Genomic DNA, 13,959 nt, shown 5'->3' with positions numbered 1-13,959 from the left:
TTAGTCCAACTCCTCATTTTATAGATTGAGGAAACTGAGACTGAGAGGATAAATGACTTGCTGACAGTGATGCTGTTGTAAGTGCCCAAGCCAAGGTGTTTTTTTCTTGTTCGGTATTCTTCCTACTTCACTTTTTGCTATGCTGCCTCCCACTGCGTCCATTTATCCAACAAGCATTTAGTAAGTGCTTCCTGTGTGTAGTGGTGATGGGGGAAGGGGGGGGGGAGTGCTGGTGGTGGTGGTGATGGTGATAAACTGCTCACATTTTCCTAGAGTTTTATAATTTGAATTATACTTCAAATCCATCCTCTCTTGTTTGGTCTTTACATTATCCTTGTGAGGTACTTAGTACAAATAGTAATATCCACATTTTACAGATTAGGAAACAGTCTCAGAGAGATGTAATGTCCTACTCTATGGTTCACATAGCTTGTAATGACCAAATTGATATGTACTCAATGACAAACCCGAGTCTTTCCGCTATATTGGGCTTCCTTTGTAGGATAATTCCCTGATATTTCTGAATGGCTGAGTGCTTTCCTGATAACATTTAGGAAGGGAGGATTGATCTCTATGCAGAGTGTTAGCTGAGAACCTTAAAACATTCCAGGAGAAGAATGCTCAGAGGCATTTTCTTTTTAAACTTTTTGTTTAGTTTCCCTTTCCCCTATATATATTACCATTCTAGCTTTCACTTAAGTATCTCAGTTACAATTTTGGTGTTCCTCTTTGTTGGTGCTTAGGATTCCATAGGAAAACAAAAATTAAAGTTAAACAATGGTGCTTTCAATATGCCATGGTGTCCTTTTTTACAAATGAGACCTTTTTGACTAGCTATTGTGGAGGCTGCTATTTAGAAGGGACATATTTCTTTATGATCTATAATGGACTACTGCACCTTTTTCCTGGGAAATTGTCTAAAGATATAATAATGGAAAACAGGTCACCAGCTAAACAGAAAGGAAGAAGAGGTATGTATGTGCTGCCCTCTAATGGAACAAAATGCAAGTTGACACCTCCTTCCCTTTCATAGGTTCAGATTTTGAGCTGGGAGGGTAGCTGAAGGTCCCTCTAGTCCAATTCTCCTCATTTTGTAGATGAAGAAACTGATGCTAAAGGAAGACAAATGGGTCTCTCAAGACCACACATATAGTAAACTTTACAGGTAGGATTTGAACCCAGGTCTTCATAACAAATATGCTCTGACCTCTCTATCCCAATGCCAGGAAGGCTACTGTCTGGCCCCCAGTGTCCTAGAGTACTCCCAAGGGGCTTTTAGAGTATATTTTCTTTGTGATTATCATTTTGAGCTCCCATTGGATGTGTTGCCCCCTCTTTTATGGCCAGTGATTATCACCCTTATTCCATTTAACCACTTAACATTAATTAGATTTTTTTTCAGAATTAATTTATTTTTAGTTTTCAACACTCATTTCCACAAGATTTGAGTTCCAAATTTTCTCACCATCTTTCCCCCACCCCAAGATGGCAAGCATACTGATTACTCCTTCCCCTAATCTGCCCTCTCATACATCACCCCCTTCTCTCTCCTTCCCCCCTTATCCCTTACTTTCTTGTAGGGTAAGATGGATTTCTATACCCCATTGCTTGTATATCTTCATCAATTAGATTTTAAAGAGGAATATTTACTTTAAAGATATAGGAAGAAATACAAACATTTCACCCTAGACCTTTGGGGCATACTATTCCCTATGCTACTTTTCTCTGAGGGGGAAGTAGATTGAATTTAGTCAGTTCATGAATACTCATATCAAGAGTTATCATGACTGCCAGCTGGATTCTTCTCAAAGTTTTCACTGGCAATGTCTTCTGAACATTGATGATAGACTGACCATAAAACCTGACCTGGAATATGGGAACACAAAATTACCCAATAGACTCTGGAATTTTGGGATGCTGAGGCCTTCTCCCAACCTTTTAAAACATACAAAGTCACTGAGACTTCACTCTCTTAACCTAGAGCACAAAGGAATAAATCAGAGACAAAGGTCTGTAGCTTCTTTCCTGTAATGTAATGCCAAGGAAAGGCAACTTCCCAAGGTTCAGAATACCAGCATAGGTGCTCTCCATTTTATTCAGTGACAAACCAAGAACAGAGAAGATCAAAACATGACATCATTCCAAATACAGCATTTACTAAGCATGATTAAATAATCTCCAAGTACTACCCCACCCCAGGACCTTCCACTCATTCAATCAATTACAAAGTCCCTGTTCTAAACACTACTCCACCCCTAGGCTGTACTTTCATTTAGTCCACCACAAAGCCCCTCTTCTCAAATGGAGATTAGTTTCCAATCTAAGTAAAGTACATTCATTTGTTCAACCATAGAACACAAAAAAGTCAAAAGTTCCCCACCCCTGGATCACAATTGAATCTACCCCAGAGTTACATCAAGTTTAAGCACAGCACTTAATACCCAAATGGAGGTCTTTTCTTCATCTTGACACCAGGCAGGTTCTCAGCAATCTTAGTTCCTGGGGAGACAAGGCTCAGCAAGGCCACAAGATACATTGCCAGTCTCTTCATTAATTCATCCTCTGTCTGTAGAACAGTCCTAGAACTCCTGAAAACATTAGCAAAGCCCTCTTCCAGGATTTCTGTAAACATACAACAAGAAAATCCTTCTTCAGGGCTTCTGAACCAACAGAAAGGTTCCCAGACCCCTGCAACAACAGCACTGTCCTTCGCCAGTGGACAGTATTCATTCTGTCTGCAGGACAGTCTCCAGACCCCTGCAACAACAGCACTGTCCTTCACCAGTGGACAGTATTCACTCTCTGTCTGCAGGACAGTCTCAGGGCTTCTTAACCAAAAGCCAGGTTCCAGGACTTCTTCAACAACAGGACTGTCTTTCACCAGTGGACAAATCTGGCAAAACAACTTCAAAACAGACAAAGTACCAGCAAAACAGCCATGTCTCCTCAGTCCTTGGAAGCTCAGGGGGCAGATCTCAAAAGTCCAGGGCAATTCAAAGTGGCCACCAGCAATTCTCTTAGTCTCTCTCTCTGCCTCCACGAGGGTGCTGCTTCCAAAAAGTTCTTCTGCCTCTCTATTGTCTCTCCAAATCTACATCACCAGCTCCTCCCAGTTCAGGACTTTCTTTTCACATCAACAAGTCCATCCCACAGGTGGGATTAACAAGCTCTGGGTTTTAACACAATCAGTTTGAAAACCAAGCCAATACAGGGGAATCTTTAATTGCCATTACTATCACATTTCCTTACAACATTATGTCTAACAAGACACCATCAGTGAGGGAGTTGTCCAATGAAACAAACAAAGAAAAAAAAAAGGATGTAGCTAAAGCTGATTTGATTTTCTCTACCACCAATTTCTCAACGGATAGAGCACTGAACCTGGAGTCAGGAATACTTAAGTTCAAAAATGGCCACAGACATTTACTGGCTGTGTGACCATGAGCAAGTCATTTAACCTCTGTTTTCCTTAATCCACTTGAGAAGCAAATGGCAAACCACTCCAGTTTCTTTGTCAGAAAAACCCCAAGGATATTATTGGCATGCTGTGGTCCATGGGGTCATGAAGAGTTGAACATGACTGAACAATAACACTACCAATCAACTACCTTATCTTGCTGACCAGAGCCAGTTACCAAATGTCCATTCATACTTCTATTCTCTCAAGACACTTCCATTACAAATCATCACAGCTCTCTAGGAAGCAAGCTTCCTAGTCCCTTCCACATGGAGAGGTGTCATTAGAAAGCACTCTGTACATGTGCCAGACCCCATTACAATGCCGTTACAACAACCCCATTATAGACCTATAGCTGGAGAAGAATTCAAAGATGATCCAGTTCCATCCCTTCATTTTAAAGATGAGCAAACTGGGGGCGGCCAGGTGGTACAGTGAGTAAGAGCGCAGGCCCCGGAGTCGAGAAACCTGGGATCAGTTCCAGCCTCAGATACTTAACACCCACACAAAACTGGTCATGTAGCCTTGAGCAAGTTACTTAACCCCAATTGCTTATTAAAAAAAAATGAACAAACTGATGTTTAGGAAAGTGATATGAAGTGACCAAGGTCATACAGGTAGGAAATATTGGCCTACTTGCCTTAATTTATTCTGATTTGAGAAAGGTAGATTATTTCATTATAGGTTAATAAACCAACCTACTTTTCTGTATTCCATTTCCTTGGAACTGATTTAGTTTGGATTAAGGATACATTCAGCCCTCAGGTTTTCAGTCTGATCCATAAAATCAAAATAGTGTAAAGAATAATTGATATAGAGCCAAAATACTTGGGCAGGAACTACAGCTCTGTTTCTTGCCACCTCTATTTTCTTTAAAGGTTCATCTGATTGCCTTGGGCCTCAGCTGCCTCAAATATAAAACAAAGTGGCTAGATTACATGGTATGTAACATGTCCCAGTATGACACTAGGCATCACATAATTCATTTATTCATTCAAGAAAAATTTATTCAACATTATTGCATGCAGAGCACTGGTAGATGCTAGAAGAGTTAGCATTAAAACAAGTGACTTAGAGTTTAGTAAAAGAATAGGGGATATTGTTCATGAAAACAGACCCCCAAATCAGAAATAGTTTTAGAAATATCTTTAGTAGGTAATTTGGCAGAGCAGAGGGAGCCTAAAAGGAGATTTGGATCCCGTTTCATCCAAGTTCTGGAAGGTTTGCATCATATAGGATTTTGACTAAGGTTTTCCCACACAGGAACCCATATGCATCATTAAGCAATTTTTCTGAGATGGCAGCCTGAAAGCAAGGTAGATTGAGATAGATATGAGTAACTGTAACTCAAAACAGAAGCTTGGGGTGGACCCCTCAGGATCTCCTGGATGTGATAGCCCAAAACAAGAATGCTTTGGGTGAATCTGGGATCTGGGAAAATTAAAAATACCTTTCAGCCATCTGTGGCATTCCTAGAGAGTCATTGGGGTTGAACCACATTCTGGGTATAAATAACCTTTCATCACATATGGTTGAGCAAACAGTATAATGATTTCTCCAAACAGTATAAAAAATAATTTTTCTTTCAGATAGGGACTGAACCTGTGAGATCAGTGGCACAGAGAGAGGGAGGAGCCTTCCTCTATAGATGCAGGTTTATGCCTCCTCTGTAACTTACAGTTTTAGGGAGAAGCCTAGAGTAGAGGTGTAAAACTTTGGACCAGGCAGATTAAAATGTAAAGGGAAACATTTAAAAAATTAATAAAAATACAATATAACATATAGGATACAAATTTTGGTTTTCTAAGTCCGTATGCTGCCACAGGGATTCTTGTCGATTTGGGTTTGACTACACTAGCCTTGAACCCTGAGAGCTAAGTGTCATGATCAGGATCACATAGTAAGTGTGTGCCAGAGTCTAATCTTGAACTATATAATCTCAGTACCAAGGTTAGCTCTTTTTCCATGCTGCTAGTACTGGTAGTAATGAGATATGACATATTTCAGTCCTTTCAGTCACATCCAACTCCTCATGACACCATTTGGGACTTTCTTTTTCTTTTTTTTTCTTTTATTTCTTTTTGGAGGGCAATTGGGGTTAAGCAACTTGCCCAATGTCACATGGCTAGTTTTTGTGTTGTGTCTGAGGCCAGATTTGAACTCAGGTCCTCCTGATTCCAGGGTTCCAGGGCTCTACTCACTGCACCACCTAGGCGCCCCAATTTGGGATTTTCTTGGCAAAGATATTGGAGTGGTACTAAAGAAACTGAGAGTCAGAGAGGTTAGTGACTTTCCCAAGATGAAAAAATGAGTTTCAAGAAGCAGCATTTGAACTCATATCTTCTTGAGATCAGGTCAGCTTTCTATATGACACCAAGTTATTTCCCATGTGTCCTTGGTAAATTAGACCTTTCCATTGCGATTCCCCTTCATATGCTGTATCTTGGAGGCAATATGGCATATGGATAAGGAGTTGGCCCCAAAGTCAGGGAAACCAAATCCATCATAGCAACATAGAAGTTAATACACTGCAATGCAGCAGAAAGCCACACCATCCTTTAGCCTTCCCACAAACCAACACTCACAAGCCTAGTTGTCTCCCTGGGTGCATGCTCTCCTCCCTCCAGTTCTAACTGCTCTACCTCCCAGGTTCCTGTGGGTTCTGCTCTATCCTTCAGCAAACTCCTCCCACCACAGACTCCATGTGATTACATTCATCCTAGAAGAGGGTAGGGAAGATCTTAAAATTCCCTTAGGTCTACTAAGGGGCAAGGAAGATCTTCAAATTCCCATTACCAAAACATTCGGCCCCAAAATCTTTCATGTACTTTAAATAGTAAAAATACATTAACAATACATTTCATTACATAGGTTAATGGGAATTTAGAGATAACTGGTATCAACAGAACTTTACAACAATATAAAAGGGATAACAGAAAATAAGCACATAAAACAATATCTTAGGATGGGAGCTTGAGCACAAGCACCCCATCATTACCTCCTCAAATGAATGGGGCTCAAAATCTTGGTGTAAGGGGAAAAGGTCTCTTTCTGCATAGCTACTTCCTGCTTAAATTGGACATGAGCTGTCCCTGCCTCAAGAGGTCCTATTTAAAGGTCAGTTCTTTAGCTGGCATTCACAGCTTGGTTAATGCAAGGTCATGGTGTGACACATCACAGTCATGGACAGGGGGTGACATCTGGCTTAAGCGATCAGGCATCTGCAGGTGGAGGGTACTAAGCCTGCAGGGAAAAAAATCTCACAAACAAGTTTAACAGACATAAAGCCAAAAAGAAACATATATAGGGTCAGCCGTGCTTCTGGAGTCCATGAACTCACTATCTTAGCAATGCTTCAAAAAGATCTGTGGGAGCAGTTCTTACTTCTCTATTCCATCTAACATCAAATCTCTTTTCTTGAAACATTTTGTATAGTTCATTAGTTGGAATACCATCAATTCTTCCAAAATCAACACATTCTCTCAGTAGAGCAGTAACAATTCTCTTCTTGTCAATCTAGTCTGACTTTGAATCTGCTGGCTATTTACTCTTTTCTCTTGAGGAAATTTATCTTTTCCCCATTCTTCCAAGTCACTTAGCTGTGAAATCTTATCCAGCACCTCCAAAAGAGGGTGCCCTATTTCACAAATTAGTAGAATCAGAATAAAGTGTTTATAAGCAGTAGGAGCTGTCTTCACTATGATATTTCTATGAGAAACTACTAAAGGGATATTGTGACACACATCTACACCTCCAAACACGATAACAGTTTTCATTACCTCCTGCTTAAACTTTCTCATATAGCCTCTAAGTGAGTACCAGGGTCTCTCTCCACTAGGCCACATAGAATCAGTGGGATACATTTTATTGCTTCCTTTGGCAGCTGAAGCTAACAGATTGGTCCTATTGTTACCTCCTTGAATATGGTAAACTCTAAAAGCTTGCTGGACAAAAGGATACTGACTAATACCTATAAATTTCAAGCAATCCACATTATCTGCCCATACTCCTCTGACCCCTTCATTACTGATTCTCCCCATCCCAAACACTAACAATTCTCCCATCCTTTGAGTGAATCTGCTTAATATATCAGTAATCTCCTGCTGAATGAAATCCTCAAGTATCTCCCTAAAGTTTGTTTGGCCTCCCTGATTCTCCTGCTTTCTTCTTAATATGGGGTGAACTTCTACCCTTGTAAAAACCTTGCCATGTAATATTGCCTCATTTTCCAACCACACACTCTCCTGGCAGCTGTTGTCATGGCAGGTAGGTTCAGCCTCTGCCAAAATTGTATGCAGTCATTCTTCTTGTTAGTTTTTCACTTCTTCTGAGCCAAACACACTTCTGCCACCTGAGATCCTCCAGCTTGCTCTTCTAAAGGAGAGCCCCGACATTATAACACAGAAAATTTCTCATGCAAATCAACTAACTTCATTTCCATCCGAGCTTTTTCTTCCAACACTCTGTCTCTGCTTTTACATATAGTATGGTAACCTGTTAGTAAAACCCAGCCTCTTCTGCACACTCCTTCCAGTCCTCCTCCTGATTTTATTGGTATTCCTTGCAAACATGTTTCTAAATCTCTAGGTTTTCCCTTCCGTGGACTCAGTTCCCAGTTTTCACAAAGCCCTGTACTTTTAGACCACTCCCTTGCTAGGGAGGAATAAGGTAAATCCTCCCTTCCTGGGATATCCATTTCTTCTTCTAAATCCCTTCTGCCTCCAAATACAGGTCTGATATTTCAAGATCCCATCCTTGTAGCCAAATGTAGTGTCAACACAACATTCATGGCACTGACGGCAACTGTAAATATGCTGGCATAGTTCTCAATTGCAAAGTATAAGAGAATCTCCATATAGAAGACAGAAGCAAAACATTTATTCAGACACCAGAAAACCCAATTCCAACACCAAGAAATAGAATTCATCATAGCAACATAGAACTTAAAACACCACAGTGCAGCTGCAGTAGAGAGCTACAGAACCCTTTAACCTTCCCCCAAACCAACACTCACAAGCCTAGCTGGTGCTACCCTGGGTGCATCCTCTCCTCCCTCCAGCTTTAACTGCTCTGAGTCCTAGCCTCCTGTGGATTCTGCTCTACCCTTCATCCAACTCCTTTCACCAGAGGATCCATATGATTACATTCATTCTATAAGAGGGCAGGGAAGATCTTCAAATTCCCTTAGATCCATTAAGGGGCGAGGAAAATCTTCAAATTGCCATTACATTTGGTCAGAGTACTGCTTTCAGAAGATTATTTTGGTTGCTGCATAGAGGATGGAATGGAGTGGGAAGAAACAAAGCAATAAGGCCAATTAGGAGACTGCTGCATTAATCCACATGAAAAAGTGATTAAAGTCTGAGTGAGGATGGTGGCCTCATAAGTAGAGATAAGGGAATGAAATAAGAAGTGCTATGGAGTCAGAATCTAAGAATTCCTGACTTCATGTCATATTCTGCCTCACTTCCTAGCTAAGTAATTCTGGATAAGTCACAGCCTTTGGTCCTCACTTTCCTCATCTGCAGAATGAGAGCACAGGACTTGGTGGTCTTTAAGGTCCCTTTCAGTTCCAAGTCTCTGATCCTACGAACTTGTGCATTGATTAACTATAGGGTAAGGGAAGAACAGGGAAGTTTCAAGGATCACTTCAAAGTCACAAACTTGGCTAGCATCAAAAGAAATAACAGAAATTTAGAGGCAGAATGGGTTTGATGGAAATATGATAAGTGGCATCCTGGGTTTCAAATATCATGGAAATATACAAGTATAGATATCTAAAAGGCAATTGGCAATGTGGGGAATGAAATTCAGATGGGAGATTATGGCTGGATATGTGGATTTTGGAATGATCTTCAAAGAAATGATAATTTAACCCATTGGAACTGATTAGTTTATCAAGAGAGAAAGGGTAGAGAAAGAAGAGAAAATATCCTAGCATAGAGATCCTTGAGAGATATCCATGTAAGAGATAGGAGATGGGGATCCTGTTCCAGCAAGGTGACTGAGAAGGAACCATGAGACACACAGTGGGACAATCAGAAGAGAGAGAAGTGGCACAAACACTCATGGCCAAGGTTGAATGATACCCAGTTGTTAATAGGTATTGAAATAATTAATTCAGGCACCATGGAAACTTCCTGTAGCATTTAGGAGAATGTATATGAAAACAGAGGTGAATGGTGTTGTGTTTAGGTCTGATGAGATGTCAGTTGTGATAGAATAAGAATACAGAGAATAATAAAATAGTTGAACTAGTTAGTTACAGTGTCAAGACCAAAAAGAAAGAAAGAAAGAAAGAAAGGAAGAAAGAAAGAAAGAAAGGAAGGAAGGAAGGAAGGAAGGAAGGAAGGAAGGAAGGAAGGAAGGAAGGAAGGAAGGAAGAAAGAAAGAAAGAAAAGAAAATCAAGGAAGGTCAGAGAAGAAGAGATCAGTACAGAGAACAAAAAATATTAAAGGGACTAGATGAACATAGTGAGGGCAAATAATAAGTTAAGAGAGAGAACAGAGTAAAAATGGCAGGAAAAAATGATCATTGAGAGGAGGTTCAGATTTCAGGGTAATGGAGATAGTACAGTTTTGGATGATGATAAGATCTAGAATATGTGGATACATTAAGTTGTAGTGAAGATGTAAGTCAAAGGAATTGAGGAGGTTAATGAAATGAGATGGCAAGGTATTCGAGAGGACACCCATTTGTATGTTAGACAAAGGGTAAGGATGGAGAGGAATATTTTAAGATAGGTATTAAATTCCTTGAGAAAGGAGAAAACATTTATTAAGTGGCTGCTATGTGCTAGGTACTGTGTTAAATGCTTTACAAATATTATATCCTTTAAAAAACCCCTGTGAAGTAGGTGTTGCTATTATTTTCATTTTACAGGTAAGGGAAACTGAGGGCAGAGGTGAAGTAACTTGCCTGAGGTCATACAACTAGTAATGTTCTGAGGTTAGATTTGAATTCAGGTCTTCCTGACTCTAGACTCAGCCCTCTATCCACTGTGCCATCTACCTATCCTCAAAGGGGGAGAATATGTGGGATTTGTATTGCTTAATTATGCATATTTGTTAAAGCTTTATTTTTTTTCTTTTCAATGGGAATGAGAGATGGAAAGTAGAGAAAATACATTGTTGTTAGTTGAAAAAAATTAAAAGAAAAGTGGGAGAATTGTTGTTAGCAACAACTATTTATATAGAATTTATATGCTAAATATAATCGACTCTAATTTCTTTATTAAAGTAAGGTCAATTATATCACAAATTTTAAAATTTACTGATACTTTTTATTGTTGTATCACATCTGTGGCTAAAGAACCCTCCCTTATCAGCTGAGTTATCCCTTGTAGTAGATTTTTTAAAAAGAGTTTAGCAAAAATCAAAACATCAACCATATCTGACAATATATGCAATATTCACCATCCATAGTCCCCCATCTCTGTAGTGAAGGGGAAAGAGGTGCATTATCTCAGTTTTTCTCTAGTTCCAAGCTTGATTGTTATCATTACAGTGTTCAGTTTCATTTTATATTGTTGTAATCATTCTGCATTTTGGTTTCCTAGTTCTGTTTATTTCATTTTGTATCAGTTCATTAGCATGTTCCTCTAATTCTTCATCTTTATTATTTCTTACAGTGCCTATTATCCATTATATTTCTAGACCTCTATTTGTTCAGCCAGGCCACAATTAATTGACTACGACTTTGTTTCAAATTCTTTGCTTCCACAGAAAGTCTGGTTCTGATTATTTTGGCATCTATGGAACCTGTCTTTTCTGATGACATTTTTAAAAAAGCAATTACTGAAAATGCTTGTATTTTAAAGAAATGTAACTGTATTTCTTGCCAAATATGCCTTTTTACTAATTCACACGGCTTCCTCCTTATTTAATGTGCATTTGCCAAGTAGTTTATGCATGTAGCTATTCTCCTAGAATTCTGAAGGCCTCTATAACTTTTTTTTTTTCTGCAGTGCAAGCTGGAGTTCCATTCTTGTTCTTCTGGAAAAGGCTTCACGACCCAGTGTGAGGGACCCTGTCCATGCCTCCCAGAGCCAGAACATCCCAAGCACAAGACAGAGAAGAACAGTGAGTTTGGATTGTGGGGGACATTTCTTTTGGGGAGATAGGTCTGGGAGGCTCAGGTGCTTCTCTGCTTTAGCCCTCTGCTCAGGCAGTAGGAGTTCAGAATTCAGAGCATAGTTGTCTTGGGAGGCAGCCTTTGTGGCTAAGAGTTCCACGTGATCTTCAGGCACTTTTCTATGCAACTATAGCCTATAGTAGTGAAGAGGACTTAAAAGGAAAATGAAATGTTAACGATACTTGGGGGTAACTGTGTTAGGCAATGAAAAACAATTAACTTTTGCAAAGGTAAAATTAGACATTGGCCAGGAGAGCCTGGTGTGACCCAGAAAGGAGGAAGGGGACTGCTGTAATTGAGAACTGTACTTCCTTGAACTCTTCTCTCTTGGGTTCTTTGAACTTCTAAAAGCCCAATTTCCATACTGGTATGGAGGCGATTCCATAATCATGGAGAATGACCAATTACCAATTTATTCTGCTTGTCATTACAGCCCTGAGCTGAAGGAAGAGGATGAAAGAAGCACTTCCTGGGGATAGACTTGTTTAGTTCTAAAGGAAGAGGGCCGGCGTCAGGGAAGGTCTTTGTGATATTCCAGCATTTTCATTCTGAAGAAAGTAAGGCTAGATTGGGGTTCTCAGCCTTTCTTTCTATTGAAAACTTATAGCATTAGCTTCAGTTTCATGGAACTGGGGATCTTTTAGACTTAGTTGGTCATTTTACATTTCGATATATTTATGGAAAAGATCAGCCATCAGGTGATGAATTATTTTGCCTACAATGCTGATGACATCACCACTTTTAAAAACTATTTGTGTATATATATTAAGAAAATTCTCAGCTAGATTCTTGCTGTCATCAATGTGGATATTCCCTCCAATCATAAATATTGTAGATCATCCATTACTTCTTATTCAGGTTCACCCATAAGTTCAATACAAGAGGTTCACCCATGATCCCAGAAGAGCACATGGGCAACTTCCAATGTGTCTGTCACTTTCACCATTGGACTAGTCCAATTTCTTTTTGATGATGTCTTTCATTCGTGCTCTTTTTTGTACCTGCATAGTTGTTTCATGTTGCAGCCTGCTTGTACCCTTCATGTTCCACTCCATTGCCTGTAAAACTAAATTTTAATTCTTTTGAGACTGTAATGTTCCATAACTTGCAGCTCACAATAGCACCGGTAGAATATTAGAGTTAAAAAACGGTCCAAGGAGAAATTTGGCATCATTAATATAGCCCCACATTATCCTGTAGGTAAACCAGCTTGCTTTTTCCTGTTCAATTTTGGGCCCAACTGTTTGCAGTGTCTCTCTAAAATACATACTGTAGGAAAAGCTCTATATTTTGTCCATTTAAAAGCTTGAGATAATCTAGACAGAAGGTGTGCATATGGGTACAATTAGCTATATGTTAGAAGCACAAAATAACAGCTTGACATATTAGAATAGAGCAAAAAAAAATAATGAACATCACTTTCTTAAGGCACATTCAGCATATTCTTTAGGAAGCCATACTGGCTCTCGGTGATCCCTGCTTCCCTTTCTAATGACTCATTCATGGTAGAGTCGAGAATTTTGCCAGTAATTGAAGTCAGGCTGAGTGGTCTGTAATTTGAAGGCTGTAGAGGATTTTTTCTTTTTTTAAGAGTGGGATATTTTCTTTTCTCTGGTCCTGTGTTCCCTCTCATTTTCTCTGCCATCTTTCTAAGATCACTGACCATAACTCACCATCATAACTGTCAGTTCTTTCGATACCCCGCCATAGAGTTTACCCAAACCCCAAAACTTCAACTTGCTGGAGGCAAGTTTGTCCTCCCTTTTCCATTTCATTGCTTGTCTTGGGCTTCAACATTTAATGACCAATTTTGTTCTGTCCTTTACAGTTCAAAGATCATTCCCTTTGGCTGAGAAAACTGAAGCAAAAACAGCTCAGCCTTCTCTCCATCATCTATTATTATCACTCAATCTACCTTAAGCAATATTTTTTTTTGATCTTCCTCTTTTCCCCAACTTCACTAAAAAAAGTCCTCTTGATGTCTTTAATATTTAATGATAGCTAAAACTCCTTCTGAACTACTCTTACACGTTGATGCCACTCTTTTGTGTTCATTTATAATTACCTGTCCTCACTTCTGTCTTCTATATATGCTTCTTAAAAATTTAAGTTGATTGTTAAGTTCCCTGTGTAGCTACATTGTTCTTACATGGTACATGCATTTCTGCCTTGTTATTGCAAGTTCAAAGATAAAAAGATCGCATCTTTTTCATCTTTGTATTCACAGCCTACCCAGCACTTTGTGTTTAATATATGAAAATAGAATGGAATTAGATTGAATGGAATCAAATAATATTGTGGATTTTGTGAAAGTTTGTGGTGGATAAATGTGGTTTTTGAATCCTATTACAGCTTTATTTTTTATCTT

At 39.3% G+C, this 13,959-nt stretch overlaps 1 protein-coding gene across 1 annotated transcript in view; it reads left to right on the top strand.

Moving 5' to 3' along the window:
• Window positions 1–13,959, top strand: part of SPOCK1 (SPARC (osteonectin), cwcv and kazal like domains proteoglycan 1) — an 875,982-nt gene that overhangs the window by 702,560 nt on the left and 159,463 nt on the right. Inside the window, exon 6 of the mRNA XM_069091897.1 lies at window positions 11,425–11,539. Within this exon, the coding sequence (XP_068947998.1) occupies window positions 11,425–11,539 (115 nt within the window). The remainder of the gene's footprint in view (window positions 1–11,424; window positions 11,540–13,959) is intronic.

Source organism: Petaurus breviceps, unplaced genomic scaffold (assembly GCF_028583685.1).
Source record: "Petaurus breviceps papuanus isolate PSGF00001 unplaced genomic scaffold, PetGlider_PUasm1.0 189, whole genome shotgun sequence".
NCBI lineage: Eukaryota > Metazoa > Chordata > Mammalia > Diprotodontia > Petauridae > Petaurus > Petaurus breviceps.
This window is presented reverse-complemented; position numbering and strand designations above follow the sequence as displayed.